The following is a 23695-nucleotide window of genomic DNA, read 5'->3' as shown; positions in this document are numbered from 1 at the left end:
TGATGTCAGAAAGAACACTTGTGGCGTCATGACATCACAACGTGAGTTGTGCAAAACCAAGTCAATGCCTTGAATGACATATGTTATGACGAAGGTTTGCTACAAGGGTTCCTTTTCCTTTAACGTAGTTATTGTGACTAATATGCAGATAGGCAAATTTATTGGCTATACAAAAATAAATGAAAACATGCTGACATGTAAGAGAATGTAATGCCGTTATAAAATATGGCTAGCTCAACATTATAAGCCACTGTATAGGTGCCTTGTTATGGACGAGTGTAAACATGTTTAAATATGTCGGAATTATATCTATAATGAAAACTTTGGCCAAAATTCAAACTGCTGACAGCTTTAAGCATACCCACTCTTATGAAGTTTGTCTTCCAAGTCATCGACAGTCTCACTAGATATTAACTTATAATGCTTCATATTGAAACTAATGGTATTAAAACAGAGACGACAGTTGAAGAGTTACATTTATAGTGTTGAAAAGTACTTTACAGTACAAATCATCTAATCAATTTTACAGGCAGTTTATATAGAGATAAAAGTTTTTTATTTTTCCATCATCTTTATTTTTAGTTATTTCTTTAATGAATCTGCATTTTGTTGATATATACAACCTTCAGATTCTACTTAAAAGATTGCTTAATCTCCAAAAATTTGTGACCTAGATCTAGGCCAGTAGGGTCTCCATGGTCCTGAACCAGTAAAAACATCAAAGATTTTTACTTTTGTACTGTGTCCTGTGATGGCAGTGATGAAAACGGCTGCAGAACATGCACCTCACTTGAAGCTCCAGACACAGATTTCTTTAACAATGAAGTCCATATGCTCTGTTTTGGGAGATATTTAAGAAGCCACAGTCTTGCTCTGCAGGTCATGTAATCCAAACACATTCTACACCATCTAGGATGAGTCCTGCTTAAGAAAAAAAGGAAAAATAATTAAATACAGAACTATACTAAATTACATTTATTCATCACTAAATTTAAAGGAGTAAATAGCATACCAGTTAAAAAATCTAATCATAACAGTATGGTTACATCTTACACAGTTTGGTCAAGCAGCATGATAATTGGTAATTCAACACTTATAAATTCTGCCATTTTGTCATAACCTACATGTGCCATTGATACAGTATCATATCTCATATAATACACCAAAACACATATTTTGACATACATCATTAGTGACCTCCGTTTCAGGGGCTGGGCTAGTCCCTGACCCCGAAACCCATGTGTTGGTTTTCATTTTATGCACTGTTCAATGTGCACTGTTTTCAGTGCACAGTAACAATGTGTTCTCTCGCCAGCTCTGATCAGAAATTGTCACTCTCTGGTGCAGTGCTTTTCTCTGCTCGCTTGTTCTGTACTTATACTTTGTAATGACAGTGCGCTCTGTTTCTCATCACTTCTGATCAGAGTTGGCAAGAGAGTGAATTGTCACTGTGCACTGAGAAGAACAGTGCACAAAATTGAAAACCAATGCATGCTCAGTAGTGCAGGGACTAGCCCCATCCCTGAAATGGAGATTACTGAGAAAGCTTTGTTTCAGGTAGGCGACAAAGGCTGTGGCAGTGACCACAGTCTCTGCCCCCTGATAACACTTTGTTTGAGTATTCAGCATGCACTAGAGTCTAAAATGAAGTGTCATCAAAGAGAAAGCGGTAGAAAAAAATAAAATAGTTGGATAGTGTTGCTAGGGAAGGATAGGGAATATTTAAATAAAGTATATTAGAAAAAATAGATTATTATTTTAAACTCATAGGGTTTAGAATGAAAATAAAATTAAGTTTTGGACCTTTTAATAGAAGAAAAGTCCCCATGTCTATTTTACCTTTGCATTATTGTTTGTTGAGATGTAAGAAGGGTTAATATATTAGCAGCAATGTTTCGCTTTTTTCAAAGAAACTTACAACACATGTTTTTTAGAGACCTCTTCAGTTTTAAAGTGTCTTTAAGAGCCATATAAATTGGAAAGCCCCCCAAATGTATACCGTTGAAAATACAGCACCGCTCATGGTGTTCAAAACAGCTATCAGTAAGTTTGATAACCCTTCAGGTACTTCACAGGAATTAATGCAAATTGGAATGAATGGAATGAAAACTTATATTTTCAGTGCTGGGAAGAAGGGTAGGCATGGAAAGCATCCACCTGAGGTGCTACGTATTTCCTCACTGAGATGGCGCAGTTTAAAAAAAGAAAGGAAAACTGATATTGCTGAATGCCGGGGGTTACCTGATCCTTCCGGCTGCAGCCATTCAGCACACTGTTGGCAGAGGAGCAGCCACAATGGTGAGTGGTGTCAGTGGTCGGCGTTACCTCCCTGCACACAAATTGCATTTGCGTCTTTAGAACGTAAATACAATTAATGTGAGCGCTACCCAGGACTGGAGCAGAGGGGCTCTGATCAGCTCTTCGCTCCTCCAGGAACTCCAGCAAGATGCAGTCTATTTTCAGCCTGTGACCTGTTGAAGGATGGAACCATGCAGATTTCGATTGGCGTGATGGCATCACTGCATCGCACAGTCCAGCACCTACTGCTATTCAATATAGAAGAGGAGACGGAGACTGCGGTGGATGGGGAACTTGGATTAGGTAAGTATAGCCTTTGTAAAATTGGTTTTATGTTTGTCCATTAAATAGGGACTGTGAGAGACACCACATGAGGGGCTGTGGGGGACATCATATGAGGGGTTGTGAGGGAAATTTTAGTATATAAGTGGTTATGGGGGACATCATATTATATGGGGGTCTGTGGGGGACATAATATTATGTGAGGGTCTGTGGGGGACATTATGGTTATGAACTGCTACAAGCACTAAGGAAAGATAGGAAAACTGTCCCTACAATAGGACTAAGCTGATTCCCTAGAATGCAGCGGGGGACCTGTTCCTTGTGAACAGACCCGCCTAAGTCCTCGGCTAGTCTGAACGCAGACCTATAGATATAAGGGAGGTGTCCCTACAAGAACTAAGGACTGGGATATAGTTGGACGCCTCCTAGCAGAAATTGTAGCAGAGCAAAGACAAACAAACAAAAAGTACTAGTGGTCCAAAGACCAAGCAAACTACAGAGTTAGGTACAAGGCACCTGGCTAACTTAAGAGTAAATGTAAGACTGAAGTCCAGCAAGGCCAGAAGGGCGGAGCTGGATTATATAGGCAGAAAGTCATGTGACCAACAAAATAGAAAAAGAACTAACAGGAGGGTTCTAACAGTACCCCCTCTTCTATGAGGATCCTCCGGATCCTCCAGGCCCAGGTCTATCAGGAAACCTCCTGTGAAATGCTCCGACAAGTCTAGGAGCAGAGACATCATCCGCCTTTACCCAGGAGTTATCCTCGGGACCGAAACCTTTCCAAGCGACGAGATACTGCAATCTTCCTCTATGCCATCTAGAATTAAGAATGCGAGAAATTTCATATTCACCGTCTTCCACCACCGGAGGAACAGAGACAGTGGCGTCCCTATCCGAAACCTCAGCTTTTTTCAATAAGGAAACATGAAACACCGGATTAATCTTCCAGGAGGTGGGGACCTCCAACCTAACAGCAGATTGGTTAACTACCTGAAGTACTTTAAACAGCCCTACAAATTTTGGGCCCAATTTCTTAGAAGGAATCCTCAACTGCAGATTCTTAGAGGACAACCAAACCATGTCACCTACTGTAAACAAAACCTCTTGACGTTTCCTGTCAAATTGCCTCTTAGATTTTTTGTTAGCCTCTTGAAGGTTACAACGTACATCAGTCCAAACTCTCTCCAAATCACCGGAAAAATTCTCCTTCTCCGGCACAGCCGATACCAATTTGGAGAATGACCCAAACGACGGATGTCTCCCAGTACAACAGAAAAAAGGAGAACACCCAGCAGAAGAGGATGTATGGATGTTAAGAGCAAATTCAGCAAGTGGCAGAAACTCAGACCACCCCTCTTGATTGTCAGCCACAAAACAACGCAAAAAGTGTTCAACATCCTGGTTCTTTCTTTCTGTCTGTCCATTAGACTCAGGATGATATCCAGATGAAAATGACAAATGAACTCCCAACCTGTCACAAAAGGCACGCCAAAAACGAGCCACGAACTGAGGTCCCCTATCGGAAACAATGTCGGTAGGAATGCCATGGAGTCTGACAATTTCCTTGACAAAAGCCTTAGCGAGGGTCTTAGCGCAGGGCAGTTTGATGAAAGGAACCAAGTGACACATCTTGCTAAAACGGTCCACGACCACCCAGATGACAGTGAAACCCTCAGAGGCAGGAAGTTCAGTAATAAAATCCATAGCAAGATGTGTCCAAGGTGCACTAGGAACCTCCAGAGGGCAAAGCAACCCCGCAGCAGGAGCATGAGAAAACTTAGATCTAGCACACACAGTACATTGACGCACCCACTTAATGACTTCCTTCTGCCACCCAGGCCACCAAAAACTGCGACCTACAAGTCTCTTAGTCTCAGAAATTCCTGGATGACCTGCCAACCGAGACTCATGACACTCCACAATCAAATCTCTCCTAAAGTTTCTAGGCACAAACAACCTCCCATGGGGAGTGTTAGACGGGGCATCCTCCTGGGCTTTCAGAATCCCATCTTCCAAAACGGAGTCCAATGCTGCCATCACAACACCTTCCTGTAAAATGCTCTCCTCCTCCTCGGTACCAACCATGGGAGAAAAGCTGCGAGATAAAGCATCAGCCTTTACATTCTTGGTACCCGGGATGTAAGTAACAGAAAAATTAAACCGCAAAAAAAAAAGTGCCCACCTAGCCTGACGGGCATTCAAGCGCTTGGCAGCATCAAGATAGATCAGATTCTTATGATCAGTGAAAACCTGAATGGGAAATTTAGCACCTTCCAAGAGATGACGCCAATGTTCAAATGCGAGTTTAATTGCCAGCAATTCCAGATTACCAACATCATAATTAAGTTCGGTCTCAGAAATTTTTTTTTAAAAAAAGGCACAGGGATGTACTCCATCCTTGTTTCCCTGAGACAAAACAGCCCCGACCCCCACCGAAGAAGCATCAACCTCGACCAAAAAAGGCTTGGTCTCATCAGGCTGCATAAGGATGGGGGCAGAACTGAACCTCTCCTTGAGATACACAAAAGCTTCAATGGCCTCCGTAGTCCACTGAACCGTATTCGCACCTTTCCTGGTGAGATCGATCAGCGGCTTAACAATTATAGAAAAATTCTTAATGAATTTTCTGTAATAATTGGCAAAACACAAAAATCTCTGTATCGATTTCAAACCAATAGGCCTAGGCCATTCCTGCACCGCCTGAAACTTCACCGGGTCCATCTCAAAGCCCTCGCTGGAGATAATGTAGCTCAAAAAACTAATTCTCTGCACAGCGAACTCACATTTCTCCAGCTTAGCAAAAAGCGAATTGTCACTTAACAACTGCAATACCTCACGTATGCTCTGCCAATGAGACTCCAGATCCGGCGAATAAATCAAAATGTCATCCAAATACACCACCACATTCTTACCAATCAACGGTCTTAGGATGTCATTAATAAGGTTTTGAAAAAACGCTGGTGCATTGGTAAGACCAAAAGGCATAACCAGATTCTCAAAATGACCCACCGGAGTGTTAAAAGCAGTTTTCCATTCATCACCTTCCTTCATACGTAACAAATTGTATGACCCCCGGAGATCAATTTTAGAGAACCACTTGGCCCCCACTAACTGGATGAACAAGTCAGGAATTAATGGCAGTGGGTAGGAATTGCGTACGGTAATTTTATTAATTTCGTGAAAGTCCAGACATGGACGTAAACCGCCGTCCTTTTTTCTTACAAAAAAATATTCAACAGCCACAGGAGACTTAGAAGGTCTAATGTGACCGCCGGCCAAGCTTGTCTGTATGTATTCCTCCAAGGCCTTTCTCTCAGGGATAGTCAGATTAAATAAGCGACTCTTGGGAAGAGTAGCTCCAGGAACAAACTCAATGGTGCAATCATAGTCCCTATGAGGAGGCAAAACTTGCGACTCCTCCTCAGAAAAAACCTTCCAAAAATCCTGAATAGGTACAGTTAATTCCCCTCTTTCCACAGCAGCAATGCGACTGTTACAACATTTATCATGACACTTAGGACTCCAAGACTTAATTTCATGGGTAGACCAGTCCAGTACAGGATTGTGCAATTTTAACCAAGGTAACCCCAAAACCACTGGAGAAGGCAAATTATTTAATACCGCTAAATCCAAATTCTCTTGGTGAATACCATTAATGGTGAGGGGAAATTCAAAAACCTTGTTAGTAATACATTTCAAGGGAGAGCCATCAACAGCAACCACAGAAATAGGAGATGACAAAACTTTGGATTCTAATTTAAATTTTTCCAAAAATCCCTTATCAATTACATTGAGTGTAGAACCACAATCCACAAATACCCGAAATTCAATCAACTCCTCCTGGAATGAGGTGCTTCCAGAAAGAAATACTCCTTTTGAGTTTAAACAAGCTATACGGGCGTAACTGACCTCTTTTTTTTTTTCTTTGTTCAAACGAAGCACACAGTTCTTAATAAAGTGGTCAGATTTACCGCAATAAAAACATAATCCCTTAGCAAACCTGCGGTCTTTTTCCTGAGAGTGGGGTGACATCGTCCCAATCTTCATCGGTTCTCCACCTTCCGAGCAGACCCTCTGAAAACTAGGAGCTGCCATAGCAGTAGATTTCTCTTCATTAATCCTAGCACGCAGTCTCCTGTCCACACGTATAGCTAATTGCATTGCCTCCTGCAAGGTTGCAGGTTTTGGGAAGGCAATCAGCAGATCCTTAACCCTTTCACCTAGACCAGCAAGAAACAGACATTTTAATGCTGAGTCATTCCATTCCACTTCGGCCGACCATCTTCTGAAGTATGTACAATAATTTTCCACATCACCTGATCCCTGCTTCAAACGTCTTAATTCCGTTTCAGCAGATGAGACTCGATCAGGATCATCATACAACAACCCCATAGCAGAAAAAAAATCTTCCACAGATCTAAAACACAAATCATTAGGTTGTAGAGAAAAGGCCCATCCCTGTGGTTATTTGCGCAAAAGTGACATTATAAACCCAATGCTCTGTGATTCATTCCCAGAGGATCTGGGTCTTACACGAAAATATAATAAACAAGTGTTTTTAAAGGAAAAAAAATCTTGCTGTTTAACATAAAAAAAATCTGGCAGTCCTTCCTTCGGTTCGACAAAATGCGCTCCAGGACAGCTACTCACGTGTTGCTGGAGCTCGGCCACCTCCAAGGACAGTCCCTGCAGGCGTTGAGCCAACTCCTGAACCGACACCATGCTGATATCTGGATTACTTTCCTTAGAGTGTTTTATTTTGGGCTGGACTTACTGTTATGAACTGCTACAAGCACTAAGGAAAGATAGGAAAACTGTCCCTTCAATAGGCCTAAGCTGATTCCCTACGATGCAGCGGAGGACCTGTTCCTTGTGAACAGACCCGCCTAAGTCCTCGGCTAGTCTGAACGCAGACCTATAGATATAAGGGAGGGGTCCCTACAAGAACTAAGGACTGGGATATAGTTGGACACCTCCTAGCAGAAATTGTAGCAGAGCAAAGACAAACAAACAAAAAGTACTAGTGGTCCAAAGACCAAGCAAATTACAGAGTTAGGTACAAGGCACCTGGCTAGCTTAAGAGTAAATGTAACACTGAAGTCCAGCAAGGCCAGAAGGGCAGAGCTGGATTATATAGGCAGAAAGTCATGTGACCAACAAAATAGAAAAAGAGCTAACAGGAGGGTTCTAACAATTATAGTATATGAGAGGCTGTGGCAGACATCATATTATATGAGGGTCTGTGGGGAACATCATATTACATGAGTCTGTGGGAAATATATTATATGAGGGTCTGTGGGGGACATCATATTATAGGGGGGAGCTGTGAGGGACATTATGCCTAAGCTGTGGGGTTATTTCATTATATGGGGGGCTGTGGGTGACATTATAGCAGGCTGTAGAGACGTAATACTATTAATAAGGCTGTGGGGGACAATATACTTGGGTCTATTGGGATATCAAACTTATAGGGGGGTTAGGTGAGCATACTTTATTGGGGGCTCTTGGGGACCTTATATTGAGGCCTTTGGTGACCATACTGTGCATGGGGCTGCAGGAGACATTATACTATGGGACTGTGGTGCCCATACAGTATAGGGGGCTGTGAGGGACATTATACCGGTGGTTGTAGTGACCATACTGTATAGGGTGCTGTGGGAGACATTATATTGGGGCCTGTGGTGACCATACTGGATAGGGGACTGTAGTGGATGTCATACTGTGGGGAATGCTGTGGGGGACATTTTACTGTATATAAGTGACTGTGGGGGATTTTATACTTTATTGGGGGCTGTGGGGCCATCATACTGTGTGGAGTGCTATGGGGACCTTCATATTATATGTGGGGGCTGTGGTGGACATCACAATGTATATGGGGGGCTGTAGTGGTGACCATACTATATAATGGGCTGTGGTGAACATCATACTATAATGGGCGGCTGTAGTGACCATGATATTGTGTAGGAGGACAGTGTGAGGAGGGGGTATAGTTTGAAGAGGCCAGCATGTTGGGCAGAATGAGTGCATAGTCTAAAGAGGAGGCACAGAATGTATATGGTGAGGGGGCAGTGTATGGAGAGAAGTTAGCATAGAGGGGGAATTTATACTCATAAGGGAAAACAGTGATGAGGGCACGGCCTGGTATAGGCCGTGATTCATAAAGGCCGATGGTGTGGCGGTTATAGCTGATAATTGCGGACAGTGTATTGGTTATAGCTCATTAAGGTGGACAGTGTGACGGGTGTGGCTAATAAGGGCAGACAGTGTGGAGGCCAGATTCCATAGAAGGCTTATTTAGGGCTTAGTATGGGCAGATATTTTTATGCAAAAGTCATTATAATGAGACTCTTATTTTAACGGCACCATGTCGGGATGTGATGCAGAAGACCTGAGAAGAGGGAAGTCTGCAATGATGAGCTGTGGCTGTGAAAAGTCATCATGTAATCTAGACAAAATTGAGAAGAAAAGAAAGAGACAACTCCTATCATAGAAGATGTTATCTATAGGGTACCTGGATGTAAATGTTTATTTGTGATACTGATTACATTTCATTAGTACTGTGCTTCCAGTGGAGCTGACTTGACATTACAGTTGATTGCTGTACTAAATTAAATTCTTGTATTCAAATACTTATGATGGTTCTGGTAATGTAATCATGTACTGATGTTTCTGGTGATGTATTCATGTACTGATGGTGGTTATGGTGACGTATTCATGTACTGATGGTGGTTTTGGTGCCATATTCATGTACTGATAGAGGTTCAGGTGATGCATTCATGTACTGATGATGTTATGGTGATGTATTCATATACTGCTGGTGGTTCTGATGACATATTCATTTACTGATGATGGTTCTGGTGCCATATTCATGTACTATTGATGGCTCTGGTGTGCTCTTTATATAGTGATTTTGGTTTCATATTCATTTACTGATGAGGGTTCAGGAGATGAATTCCTCCCCAGAACTATCATAACTACATGAATACATCACCAGAGCCATCAGAAGTACATGAATACAGTGCCAGAACAACCATTACTACATCACTATGTCATGAAAACCAGAATGTGGCACCAGAACCAACATCAGTACAGGAATACGTCACCAGAGCCACCAACAGTTCTAGAATATGGCACCACAAACACCATCAGTACGTGAATACATTACCTGAACCACAATCAATTTTCTTGCAAGCAGTATTTATTGCATGACGGTGGCAAAAACCATCAGATGTATCCCTTTATTTATTATAGGGCCTGCTTATTTTACATTAGGGTATCCTCCAAATGCTGGACATCTTAATTGAAAACATATGGTCCCAATTATAGTTAAGCTATAGTCGTTTCCATGACTATCCTTGGGCCTTACATTTAAAATATGATATGTCAGGGATAAATAACGCTAGAATTTATCTCTTGTAATGTATAAATGGTCTACAAACAATGAATGATTCTACATCTAAGTTTGAAATTGCACTCCCTGTTAAGTCACACCCCTAAAGTATACCACTTTTTTTTACTTTTCCTAGTATTTTCTGGTGAAGAAAGCTAACAGTTCTAGTGGAAGTGGTCATCAGAGCTTCTTGACCAATTGGAGCAGGGGGGGTATCATGGGTCCTGTTGCCTTAGTCTCTGATCTATTGCTTTGTTTGGGGGGGCTAGCATTGCCTTTATCTGCATAGGACAAAAAATGTTGCTAACATTCTTCCAGGTTATCATAGCTGGCAGACCTCGAGGCCATTGTTTAGCTTGTCATGGCAACCATTGGAACCACACAATCTCGATCACTGGGTTCTGATGGGATTAAAGAGCGAATACCCTTCTCCTGTTAACCATTCAATGATGCTGTTCTTATTGACATCAGCATCTAGTGGGTTAAACAGCAAACACCAATCATGGCCAATGCAGCAAACTGTTAGCTATAGTATAAGGCTTAAGCCGCGGCATGTTAAGCTGTGGTTGGATGCTCTTTTTTTATTTCTCAGGTCAGTAAAAAAGGTGTTTTGGTGGTCATTAAGGGTGAATCAGCACTGTGTGAGGTTTAAAACTGGATGAGGAACAACAAAACTCTGCTACAAAGAAGAGGTTGTGGAAGACAGTTTCATGTCACAGGTAGTGTTGAGCATTCCGATACTGAAATATCGGGTATCGGCCGATATTCGCGGTATCGGAATTCCGATACTTAATTCCGATACTTTTACAATATCGAATACCGGAATCGGAAGTTCCCATAATGCCTGCGCTCTGCAGTGTCTCTGAAGGATGACAAGCTGGGTGGCAGCGCTCTGCTGAGATCCAGCCTGTCATCAGAATGCCATCCCAGCGTGGGAGAATTCTCCTGATTGTTTAAAAGCCGGCGGGCGGTAAAAAGCCGCCGGCTTTTAAACAATCACACGGCCCCATTCTGCTTCCCCGCAGCCTCTCACCCCGATCCTCTGCTCCTCTCGCCACCTCCAATCCCAATCGTAAGTTAGGACCGGGCGGGGAGCACAACACCAAGGAGCGGGGAGCGAAGGACCCGGGCGGGGAAGCCGGCAATGAAAAGACTTCACCGCCGGCTTTCCCGTTCTGTGCTGCGCTTTCCCGCCGGTTATTTCAAATGAACAGCTGAGGTATCAGGTGATGCTGATCAGCTGTTCATTGGAAGTAGCCGCGGTGCCCTCAGAGGGTTCATGTGAGTTCATGCTTGACTGCATTGCATGAACTAACATGAACTTTCCCACGGCCGCACAGGTCAGCCTCACCTCCCAGACCATCAGACCCGTCATGATTGGTGTGTGTGGGTGTCTGTGCGATGTGTGCGGGTGTGCGCGGTGTCTGTGCGATGTGTGCGGGTGTGCGCGGTGTCTGTGCGATGTCTGCGGGTGTGCGCGGTGTCTGTGCGATGTGTGCGAGTGTGTGCGGGTGTGTGCGGTGTCTGTGCGATGTCTGCGAGTGTGCGCTGTGTCTGTGCGATGTCTGTGGTGTTTCCGGGTGTGCGCGGTGTCTGTGCGATGTCTGGGGGTGTGTGCGTGCAGGCAGACATAGGCCGATGTGACACTACTACTCCCATCGGCCTATGTCTGTCCCCGGTCCACTCGTGCCAGCAGGATCAGCTCGATGGGAGCAGTAGTTCCCATCAGCCTGATCCTGCTATTTAAATTGCCCTACTGTGTCCCCAATAAATGTTAAATACATGTCATTGGTGGCCAGTGGTTACCTACAATAAATTAGTTCATACATTACCTGTCCCCGCCGATCGCCACCTAAAATAAAGTAAAAAATAAAAAACTACACCTATACTCACCTAGACACCTAATTCCCCGAAGCCATCGATCTCCTGTAATAAAATATAAAATAATAAACCACAACCTTATCCTTACTCCTCCGTAGTAGTCCACGAGTGTCCCACGATGATCTCCAGTTTAGAGCAGCCACATAGAATGTGACCGCTCTGAACCGCAGCCGCCGCTAGAATGACGGGGCCGTAAAGCAGCCCCGTCATTGCATGAGCGGGTTCGCCGGAGTTCAGGCAGCCCTGCTCCGGTCAGCTCCTTTATGGCCCTGCTGTATCGTGAGAAATTCCCACGGTACAGCAGTGCCGTAAAGGAGGTCTCCGGAGCTGCGCTGACTGAATGCACTCCGGTGACCTCAGTCAGGGGCTCCCGCTGCCGGGAGCGGACGTGTTCCCGGCAGCGTGAGCTTACAGCAGCCATGCACAGCTGTCACCATCTCCAGATGTGACAGCTGTGCATGAGAGATCAGCGCAGGAACGTGGACAGGTAACTATTTTTTTTTTTTAGTAAACTAAGAATTAAATAAAATGGTGTGTTTTATTTCAAATAAATTATTTTTTTCTGGGTGTAGTGTGTTTTTTCTTTTTAACACTTTGTAGGTTAGTAATGGGGGTGTCTTATAGACGCCCATCATTACTAACCTGGGCTTCATGGCAGCTGGCGCTGACATGAACCCCAGCCCTATTACCCCCTGCCACCGCACCAGGGCAGCGTGGAAGAGCGAGGCAAAGTGCCAGAGTTGGCACTTTGGGGTTAGTAATGGGGGTGTCTTATAGACACCTCTCCATTACTAACCTGGGCTTGATGTCAGCTGGCATTATAAGCTGACATCAACCCCAGCCCTATTACCCCACTGCCACCGCTACAGGGCAGTGGGAAGAGCGAGGCTAAGTGCCAGAATTGGCGCATCCTATGGATGCGCCATTTCTGGGGCGGCTGACGGCTGGTGTTTCTAGCCTGGGAGGGGGCCAATATTCATGGCACCCTTCCTGGGCTATTAATATCAGCCCCCAGCTGTCTGCCTAGCCTTTGCTAGCTATTAAAATAGGGGGGACCACACGTCATTTTTTTGGGGGGGTCCCCCATTTTAATAGCTAGTAAAGGCTAGGTATTCAGCTGGGGGCTGATATTAGTAGCCTGGGGAGCTCCGTGGGTATTACCCCCTTCCCAGGCTTCAAACATCTGCCCCAGCTGTCTGCTTAACCTCCGCTAGAGACTAAAATTATGGGGGATCCCACGCCAATTTTTTTTTTAAATAAATCCTTTATTTTAACACTAAATGACATTTGAGGAGTTAATAAAGATGCAGTCCCTAAATTATTATTTATTTTTTAATTAATTTTTCCCAAAAATTTTGACGTGGGCTTTGCTATATTTTTGTATGCCAGCCAGGTACAGCATCCAGCTTCTATGAACGCGCCATTTTCCGGGGTGGCTGCGGACTGCAATTTGCAGCGGGGGGGGGCCCAGAAAGCTTGGGCCTCCCTGCGCTGCAGATTCCATCCCCCAGCTGCCTAGTTGTACCTGGCTGGACACAAAAATAAGGAGAAGCCCCACGTATTTTTTTTTTTAATTATTTCATGAAATTCATGAAATAATAAAGAAAAAAAGGGCTTCCCTATATTGTTGTGTCCGGCCAGGTACAAATAGGCAGCTGGTGGTTGGGGGCAGCCCATTCCTGCCTGCTGTACCTGGCTGGACCCAAATATAGGGCGAAGCCCCACGTCAATTTTTTTTTAATTATTTCAGGAAATTCCTGAAATAATTAAAAAAAAATTGATGTGGGGCTTCGCCCTATATTTGTGTCCAGCCAGGTACAGCAGGCAGGAACGGGCTTCCCCCAACCACCAGCTGCCTATTTGTACCTGGCCGGACACAACAATATAGGGAAGCCCTTTTTTTCTTAATTATTTCATGAATTTCATGAAATAATTTAAAAAAAAATACGTGGAGCTTCGCCCTATTTTTGTGTCCAGCCAGGAACAACTAGGCAGCTGGGGGCTGGAATCTGCAGCGCAGGGAGACCCAAGCTTTCTGGGCCCCACCCGCTGCAAATTGCAGTCCGCAGCCACCCCGGAAAATGGCGCATTCATAGAAGCGCCATCTTCTGGCGCTGTACCCAACTCATCCAGGGCCCTGGTGCGGTGGCTCACTGGGTAATAAAGGGGTTAACGCCAGCTTGGCATTATCAGCTGGCCCTAAGCCCGAAATTCATGGGGTCACGCCAATATTAGACATGACCACCATGAATTTCTAGTAAAGTATTTAAAAAAAAACACAACACCCAGAATAAAGTCCTTTAATTGAAATAAAGACACAATTCTTTATTGTTCTAAATTAAACTCTACTTACCATCACGCCCATTCCAGCTGAAGCCAAGGATCTCCTGCAATAAAAGAAAAATAATAAACCAACATCATCCTTACCTTTCCATGGTTCCCACGACAGCTTCAGCTCTGCTACATCGAGATGACAGGCTGGACCGCAGCAGAACGCTGCAATCCATCCTGTCATCCCGCAGACACTGAGAAGCGCAGGCATGCTTGCGCTCCTCAGTGTCTCTCTGTGACGGCATCCAGATGAGCCGAGCTCATGTCCAATGAACTCGGCTCACCTCATGCACGTTACTGACAGCGTGGTAAAATTCTCACGCTGAAGCGCTGAGTGCAGGAGAATTTTCCCACGCTGTCAGTGACGTGCATGAGGTGAGGTCATGTCCAATGAACTCGGCTCACCTCATGCACGTCACTGACAACGTGGGAGAATTCTCCTGCACTCAGCGCTTCAGCGTGAGAATTCTCCCACGCTGTCAGTGATGTGCATGAGGTGAGCTGAGTTCATTGGACATGACCTCACCTCATGCACGTCACTGACAGCGTGGGAAAATTCTCACGCTGAAGCGCTGAGTGCAGGAGAATTCTCCCACGCTGTCAGTGACGTGCATGAGGTGAGCCGAGTTCATTGTCGGCTCATCTGGATGCCGTCACAGAGAGACACTGAGGAGCACAAGCATTCCTGCGCTTTTCAGTGTCCGTGGGATGACAGGCTGGATGGCAGCGTTCTGCTGCGGTCCAGCCTGTCATCTCGATGTAGCAGAGCTGGAGCCATCGTGGGAACCATGGAAAGGTAAGGATGAGGTTGCTTTATTATTTTTCTTTTATTGCAGGAGATCGTTGGCTTCAGCTGGAATGGGCGTGATGGTAAGTATGGTTTAATTTAGAACAATAAAGAATTGTGTGTTTATTTCAATTAAAGGACTTTATTCTGGGTGTTTGTGTTTTTTTTTTAACTTTGACTATGGGGTTAGTAATGGGGGTGTCTTATAGACACCTCTCCATTACTAACCTGGGCTTGATGTCAGCTGGCATTATAAGCTGACATCAACCCCTGCCCTATTACCCCACTGCCACCGCTATAGGGCAGTGGGAAGAGCGAGGCTAAGTGCCAGAATTGGCGCATCCTATGGATGCGCCATTTCTGGGGCGGCTGACGGCTGGTGTTTCTAGCCTGGGAGGGGGCCAATATTCATGGCTCCCTTCCTGGGCTATTAATATCAGCCCCCAGCTGTCTGCCTAGCCTTTGCTAGCTATTAAATTAGGGGGGACCCCACGTCATTTTTTGAGGGGGTCCCCCATTTTAATAGCTAGTAAAGGCTATGTATTCAGCTGGGGGCTGATATTAGTAGCCTGGGAAGCTCCGTGGGTATTACCCCCTTCCCAGGCTTCAAACATCTGCCCCAGCTGTCTGCTTAACCTCCGCTAGAGACTAAAATTAAGGGGAACCCCACGCCAATTTTTTTTTAAATAAATCCTTTATTTTAACATTAAATGACAAGTACAGTAATCAACACTGTACTTCATATATATGTGACTGACATGTTTCTATCTATCTAATCTATGTATGATTCTCTATTCCTTCTATTCTAAATTGTCGGGTACAGATGCTGAATTGCCGGCCGGCTTTCTTAAAGAGACGGTGCATGAAAACACTATTATTTTTTTAAATAAATCCTTTACACTAAATGACAAGTACAGTAACCAACACTGTCACTGTACTTCATATATATGTGACTGACATGTTTCTATCTATATAATCTATGTGTGATGCTCTATCTTTCTGTTCTAAATTTTCGGGTACCGCTGCTGAATTGCCGGCCGGCTTTTTTAAAGAGACGGTGCATGAAAACACTATTATTTTTTTTAATAAATCCTTTACACTAAATGACAAGTACAGTAAGCAACACTGTCACTGTACTTCATATATATGTGACTGACATGTTTCTATCTATCTAATCTATGTGTGAAGCTCTATTCTTTCTGTTGTAAATTGTCGGGTACTGGTGTATGCGCTGATGAATTGCCGGCTTTTCGCATAATACATTCTACATTATTCTTAGTTGTTTTACTTCATGTAGAATTAACCTACAAGGAAAGAAAGGATTTATTTTCATTCCGATATTAGTGTCCCATTGACTTGCATTGGTTTCCGGTATCGGAATCGGCGATATCCGATACTTTTTGAGTATCGGTCCGATCCAATCCGATACGATATTTCCTGATATCGGAAGGTATCGCTCAACACTAGTCACAGGTCATACAATATGGCCACATTGAGCACAGCAGCAAGACAAAAAGTAGTTGACTTGCATCAGCAAGTTCTGATACAGGGAAACTAAGGAGACTAGGGTGTCAAGATTTGCTGTCCATGCTCTTTGGAAGCAGCATAAAAAATGTGCAACATTGAAAACCGTAGATGCAGTTTTTGGCCAAGGAAACATAAAGCACCAGATGAAAGATACATCATGCTTACTTCCTGTCAAAATTGGCAGCAAACAGCTGCTCAGATACACTTATCAATGGTTCAGAGAAGTCTGACCAGAACTGGTCTTCAATGAAGAATTATAGGCAAAAAGCCATAACTTTGACATTGATACAAAACCAAGCAGCTCAACTATGCAAGAAAACATAGGAACTGTGGCGCAGTAAAATGGCATCAGGTGCTCTGGACTGATGAGTCAAAATGTGAAATATTTGGCTGTAACAGATGACCGTTTGTCAGCTGAAGGGCTGGACAGTGGCACATTAATAAGCGTCTGCGGGAAACAGTAAAGTATGCTGCAAATTTGGGACTGAATATCAGCAAATGGACATTGGGATTTGGTCAGGATTAATGGTGCCCTCATTGCTTAGATTTACAGACAGATCCATCATGCAATACCACGAGGGAGGCGTCTAATTGCCTACAAATCTATTCTGCCGCAGGACAATGAACCCAAGCATACAGTCAATGTCCTCAAGAACTATTTTCAATATAAAGAAGAACTAAGTCTCAGAAGTGAAAAAGTGGCCACCACAGAGACCTGATCTTATCTGTTTGGGATTACATGAAGATTTGCACAAGCTTACATCAACAGAAACTCTGTGGTTATTTCACCAATGTGCTTGATACAATCTCGGTGATGATTTTTTTCAAAAATATTGTGTAGGTGTTACTAACTGAAATGATGCTATTTTGAAGGCAAACAGAGGTCACGTGAAATATTGATTTTGATTTATATTTATCTTTTGTTCATTCACTTTGCATTGATTTTTTTAATTGATACAAATAAACTATTAAAATTTCTATTTTTAAAGGCACTGCTACTTTGCAACATTTTTCAATCTTGGTATTACAATAGTAGTTGAAATCCTCAAGATGGAAAAGCTGTGGGGTTATAAAAATCACAGAATCATTGAAAATAATAATGATATGCAAATAATGAAAAAATGGAAACAAAATTTTGAAAACATCTTGATTTCTTCAATATCAAGTTTGAGCATCATTAGCAGTAATGCATACATATACGTGCTTTGGCGTGTTATAAATGAGGTACAATAAATGTAAGAGTATTGCAGAGAAAGAAGCACTCATTGAAGATATGATGATTGTAATATATAATGTAACAGTAAATATATAATGATGGCTGAAATAATGCTGCAATTTATACACTGCTCAAAAAAATAAAGGGAACACTTAAACAACAGAATATAACTCCAAGTAAATCAAACTTCTATGAAATCAAACTGTCCACTTAGGAAGCAACACCGATTGACAATCAATTTCAATAAAGGAGTGGTTCTGCAGGTGGGGACCACAGACCACATCTCAGTACCAATGCTTTCTGGCTGATGTTTTGGTCACTTTTGAATGTTGGTTGTGCTTTCACACTCGTGGTAGTATGAGATGGACTCTACAACCCACAGAAGTTGCTCAGGTAGTGCAGCACATCCAGGATGGCACATCAATGCGAGCTGTGGCAAGAAGGTTTGCTGTGTCTGTCAGTGTAGTGTCCAGAGACTGAGACACTACCAGGAGACAGGCCAGTATACCAGGAGACATGGAGGGGGCCGTAAGAGGGCAACAACCCAGCAGCAGGACCGTTACCTCCGGATTTGTGCAAGGAGGAACAGGAGGAGCACTGCCAGAGCCCTACAAAATGACCTTCAGCAGGCCACATGTGCATGTGTCTGCAGAAACGGTTAGAAACCGCCTCCATGAGGGTGGTATGAGGGCCCGACGTCCACATATGGGGGTTGTGCCCACAGCCCAACACCATGCAGGACGCTTGGCATTTGCCACAGAACACCAGGACTGGCAAAGTCGCAACTGGCGCCCTGTGCTCTTCACAGATGAAAGCAGGTTCACACTGAGCACATGTGACAGACGTGATAGAGTCTGGAGATGCCGTGGAGAGTGATCTGCTGCCTGCAAAATCCTTCATCATGACGTGTTTGGCAGTGGGTCAGTAATGGTGTGGGGTGGCATTTCTTTGGAGGGCCACACTGCCCTCCATGTGCTCGCCAGAGGTAGCCTGACTGCCATTAGGTGCCGAGATGAGATCCTCAGACCCCTTGTGAGACCATATGGTGGTGCGGTTGCCCCTTGCATTCCTCCTAATGCAGGACAATGCCAGACCTCATGTGGCTGGAGTGTGTCAGCAGTTCCTGCAATATGAAGGCATTGAAGTTGTGGACTGGCCAGCCTGTTCCCCAGATCTTAATCCGATTGAGCACATCTGGGACATCATGTCTCGCTCCATCTACCAACGTCACGTTGCACCACAGACTGTCCAGAAGTTGGCGGATGCTTTAGTCCAGGTCTGGGAGGAGATCCCACAGGAGACCATCGGCAACCTCATCAGGAGCATGCCCAGGTGTTGTAGGGAGGTCATACAGGCATGTGGAGGCCACACACAATACTGAGTCTCATTTTGACTTGTTATAAGGACACTAGATCAAAGTTGGATCAGCCTGTAGTGTGTTTTTCCACTTTAATTTTGGGGGTGACTCCAAATCCAGGCCTCCATTGGTTACTAAATTTGATTTTCATTGATGATTTTTGTGTGATTTTGTTGTCAGCACATTCAACTTTGTACAGAACAAAGTTTTCAATGAGAATATTTAATTCATTCAGATCTAGGATGTGTTATTTGAGTGTTCCCTTTATTTTTTTGAGCAGTGTATATATGATATTTCCTTTAGTTGCTTATGATTTTATTATGCTCTGCAACAGTATGGTTAATTCACCTGTTTTAGGAAAGAGGTGTAGTGTACATTCAGAACACTAAAGAGTTAACAGCTAGCCAGCCCTGCAGATGGGAGGAGTATTTGGGAGTAAAGCCCCCGTCTCACATAGCGAGATCGCTAGCGAGATCACTGCTGTGTCACGGTTTTGGTGACGCAACAGTGACCTCACCAGCGATGTTGCCATGTGTGACACTTTGAAGTGATCATGCCCCTGCTGTGAGGTCACTGATCGCTGCAAAGTGTCCTAGACCATTTTTTGGTCGTTGCCCTTCCGCTGGTCAGCACACATCGCTGTGTGTGACCAGCGGGAGCAGCGATCAGGCTGGTAACCATGATAGACATCGGGTTACTAGGGGCACACGCGCACCTAGTAACCCGTTGTTTATCATGGTTACGAGCCTGCTAAAGTAATCGGTAACCTCCCTCTCACCGTAGCAGAGTGGTAACCATGATAAACAACGGGTTACTAGGTGCGCATGTGCCCCTAGTAACCCGATGTTTATCATGGTTACCAGCCTGCTCCTGCTTCAGCAGGCTTGTAACCAGGAGCAGGACATCGTGGAAAGATTCTTTCCACGATGTCGCTGCTCCCCTGATCATTGGTGAGCCTGCCTGTTTGACAGCTCACCAGCGACCACATAGCGACTCAACAACGATCCCTGACAGGTCGTATCGTTGTCGGGATCGTTGCAGCATCGCTAAGTGTGACGGGGCCTTAAGAAGAGAGTTACTTCCTGGTACAGTGAGTCAGCAGTTAGTGAATAGTTCAGAGAGAAGAAGGATGTGGGTCACATTACTTGGGTGAGTGTGTAATAGTAAGATAGCTGAGGTAGCAAGCCCTGAAAGGAACTATATTGGAGAACACGGAGCAGGAATACCCAGACTTGGCGGAAGACCCTTGACACTGAAAAGTGAGCTTGACAGGAGGGAGATAGCAGTAGTGAGTGGCCTGAAACCAGAGCTGTGGTTTGTGTGCCAAAAGCAGCTAGTAAAGGAGTGAGCCTGGAGCTGCAGCATGAAAGCTGGTGCTGGAAGCAAAGGAACAAGATTTGGCTGACCAAATCGGAGCACGAGTACTATGGCAGAAGAGAGCTATAGACAGACAGCAAGAAGATAACATGGAACAGAGTTCAGTTTCTTTGTGCTGTGTAATAGAAAAGTATTTTGCAAACTCTATGCCATCACTTGTAGCTGAAATATCTGTGCTTCTATGTAAAGAGAAGATAAAGTGAATACCAACCTTTGCACCTGCTACCTGCTGTATATATGTTATACCAGTTCCAACAGTAAAGAATGTTCTATTTAACAAAGTTAACCAAGATCTTCCTTGTATACTGCTTCCTATACCATAATAAAGTGTATGGTCAAACCTAGGGATACCATAGTCAAACTGTAACACACACCCAGAGAAACCTGTTTCACTGATGTATGGGGTCATGGCAGAACACCCCATTCTGTATGACTCTTACATACAGTACAGACCAAAAGTTTGGACACACCTTCTCATTTAAAGATTTTTCTGTATTTTCATGACTATGAAAATTGTACATTCACACTGAAGGCATCAGAACTATGAATTAACACATGTGGAATTATATACTTAACAAAAAAGTGTGAAACTACTGAAAATATGTCTTATATTCTAGGGTCTTCAAAGTAGCCACCTTTTGCTTTGATGACTGCTTTGCACACTCTTGGCATTCTCTTGATGACCTTCAAGAGGTAGTCATCGGAAATGGTTTTCACTTCATAGGTGTGCCCTGTCAGGTTTAATAAGTGGGATTTCTTGCCTTTTAAATGGGGTTGGGACCATCAGTTGTGTTGTGCAGAAGTCAGGTGTATACACAGCCGATAGTCCTACTGAATAGACTGTTACAATTTGTATTATGGCAAGAAAGAGCAGCTAAGTAAAGAAAAATGAGTGGCAGGGGAAATACACAGTACCTTGGTACCAAGCTCTCTGGCTGGTTAATTTACATACAGTAGGTTTCTGCTTCCTGTCCTATACAGTGTGGCCTGGTCGTGGATGGAAGTCCTGGCTTGGAGTGAACGGATTGGGAGATGCAGTACTGGAATAAAAAGAACTGAACATTGGGCAGTGCTGCTCGTTTTACAATCTTCAGGACCTCTCCTTTTAAATGTTGTAGCTCCAGCCTAGACTTCTGAATGAAACCAGGTCTCAGAGGTCACTGTGCATCATACATCTCTCATGTCATGACCCCTGGCAACTGCAGGAAGACCTGGTCTAGAGTGAACTGGCCAGGATAGGCAAGTTGCGATGGGGGAAAGGAGAGGAGGCTCTGAATACCAGACTGCTGGCAGTGACCAACGGATGGCCCAGACAGGTGAGCAGTGAGGTGAGTATAAGTTTTTTTTAATTTTTACAGCTTACATTTATTATGCTCTGGGGTCTGGAGAAGAACCAGAGCAAAACAAGAGCGACATTCAATTTGTGGAGAATAATTTCTCTGCATATTAAATTTCCTGGGAAAATCCATGCATATATGATATATATTACGGTGACAATGCATTCTATAGAAAAAATAAAAATTAGTTTTATTCAAAGTCTCACTCCCTATAATTGTTACACATAATGATCTGTAATATCCTTTAAAAAATTGTTTCTTTTGGTTGAGCGTAAAAGGTGGCCCAATGTCCTCAATGTCAGCCCTTGGACACTTAATAGCTGTGAAAAATAGGATAGTTTTAGTATAGAGCAGCTATAAGGACCCACCGCTCCTTGAAACTCTCTCCAATTTGCTTGTTTGTAATTTGTAATTACTAATTATTATTAGTTTACATTTCCTTTTTCAAAGTAAACTTGCCAGATTACAGACAACATTCAGTATTATTCACTGTTTTAGGTAAATCTGGTCTCTAAATATTTACGCAGCACCTACACCACTCCCAAAGTGTCTTTTACTGTCTAAGTAAATTTTTGCCTGAAATTCACTTTAATTTATAATACTAATTTGCAAGTGTTGATGAGCGATATTAGGGTAATTTGCATCAACTAGGGTAAAGTGAAGTTTATGTAATTCGGCACGACAAGTAGTAACAATGGTACAAAGGCTGGGGCGTGTGTCCTCTTGCAACAGCAACTGCAGAAAGAACTGCTGAGTTTGCCGTGTACGCACCGTATTCAGAAGCTAATTATTATTGCAAGCATGTTTAATAAATTGTGGCCGGCATCAACAGGTCCAAATATAAAGTTGCTCTAGAGACTTTCAGCTGCCTGGAATCAACTGTATAAAACCAAGTTGTCAGCTGAAATTGAAGATGACATAGTTTCAACTGAGCTAGGTCCATTTAAGGACTGTCTAGTTGAATTTTACACCAACCAACTTGCACAATGTCATCCAAGAAATGATTACAAGGAATTGTGAACTCTGGCACTCCTGTTCCTTGATTCGCCGGCAAACCCAGAAGACATATCAACACTTGAGGCGCTAACCGTCGGGCCCGATGGATGGCCAAAGTGATATATGCTCTGAAGATCTTCATGTTTCTTCACCAATTTCGTTTAACTTTGACAGAGTTTAAAAATCTCTGTCAATTTTGCACTGTTCTCTTAGGCTAAGTGCCCACGATGCAGAAATGCTCCATATTTTTTCCGCTTCTGCCTGGCAGGAAGAACGCATGCAGATTTTACATGCTTTTTTCCTGCCAGGTAGAAGCGTTTGTCAAGCGTTTTTGCATGCATTTCTGCATGCAGGTTATTTATTTTAGCATCACTTGGAAAAGTGATTGACAACTTGGTCACACTGTATAAATCCAAGCGTGACCAAGTAATAGTTAAAAAAAAAGAATAAAAATGGTAAATAATAAAAAATAAAGATTATACTTACCTTCCGATGGCCCCCGGTATTTTCTCAACTCCGTCTGGTCTGTTGTATGGGTCGCGGTGGTGTGAAAGGACCTGCGATGACGTCATTGAGTCATGTGACTGGTTACGTGACAGGTGACATTGGCGGTCGCGTGACCTGTCACATGACTAAATGGCGTCATGGCAGGTCCTCACACCACCACGACCCATACAACAGACTGGACGCATCGCTGAGTAGACCGGGGCCATCAGAAGGTAAGTATAATATTTATTTTTTATTTTAAATTCTTTTTTTAACAGGTTCTATGGTACTTGAGACTGGATGAGAGTCTCCTCTTCTCCAAACCCGGGTACCATCCACACATAGAATCACATAATATCCGTGTGTGCAAATATGCTGACACGGATAATATGCAAGTCAATGGCGGCAATTACGCTGCGTGTCCGCA

The 23695-nt window shown here is 43.6% G+C and overlaps 1 protein-coding gene across 6 annotated transcripts in view; it reads right to left on the bottom strand.

Annotated features, from left to right (window-relative positions):
• Nucleotides 1–533: 533 nt before the first annotated feature.
• The window catches only part of HRH2 (histamine receptor H2), a 360194-nt gene continuing 337032 nt past the window's right edge, over nt 534–23695 (bottom strand). For 3 of the 6 annotated variants that reach the window (XR_012251165.1, XR_012251167.1, XR_012251168.1), the window contains one exon: nt 788–921. Coding sequence is in view for 2 of the 6 variants with exons in the window: in XM_073651145.1 (XP_073507246.1) it covers nt 729–924 (196 nt within the window). In the remaining 4 variants the exon portion in view is untranslated. Of the gene's footprint in view, nt 925–23695 lie in introns of all 6 variants that reach the window. The other 3 variants (XM_073651145.1, XM_073651146.1, XR_012251166.1) reach the window with 3 other exon arrangements.

Source organism: Phyllobates terribilis, unplaced genomic scaffold, assembly GCF_046119375.1.
Source record: "Phyllobates terribilis strain yellow unplaced genomic scaffold, ASM4611937v1 Scaffold_11__3_contigs__length_659146591, whole genome shotgun sequence".
Classification (NCBI taxonomy): domain Eukaryota; kingdom Metazoa; phylum Chordata; class Amphibia; order Anura; family Dendrobatidae; genus Phyllobates; species Phyllobates terribilis.
Note: the sequence above shows the minus strand (reverse complement) of the source record. Positions and strands in the feature narration are given on the sequence as shown.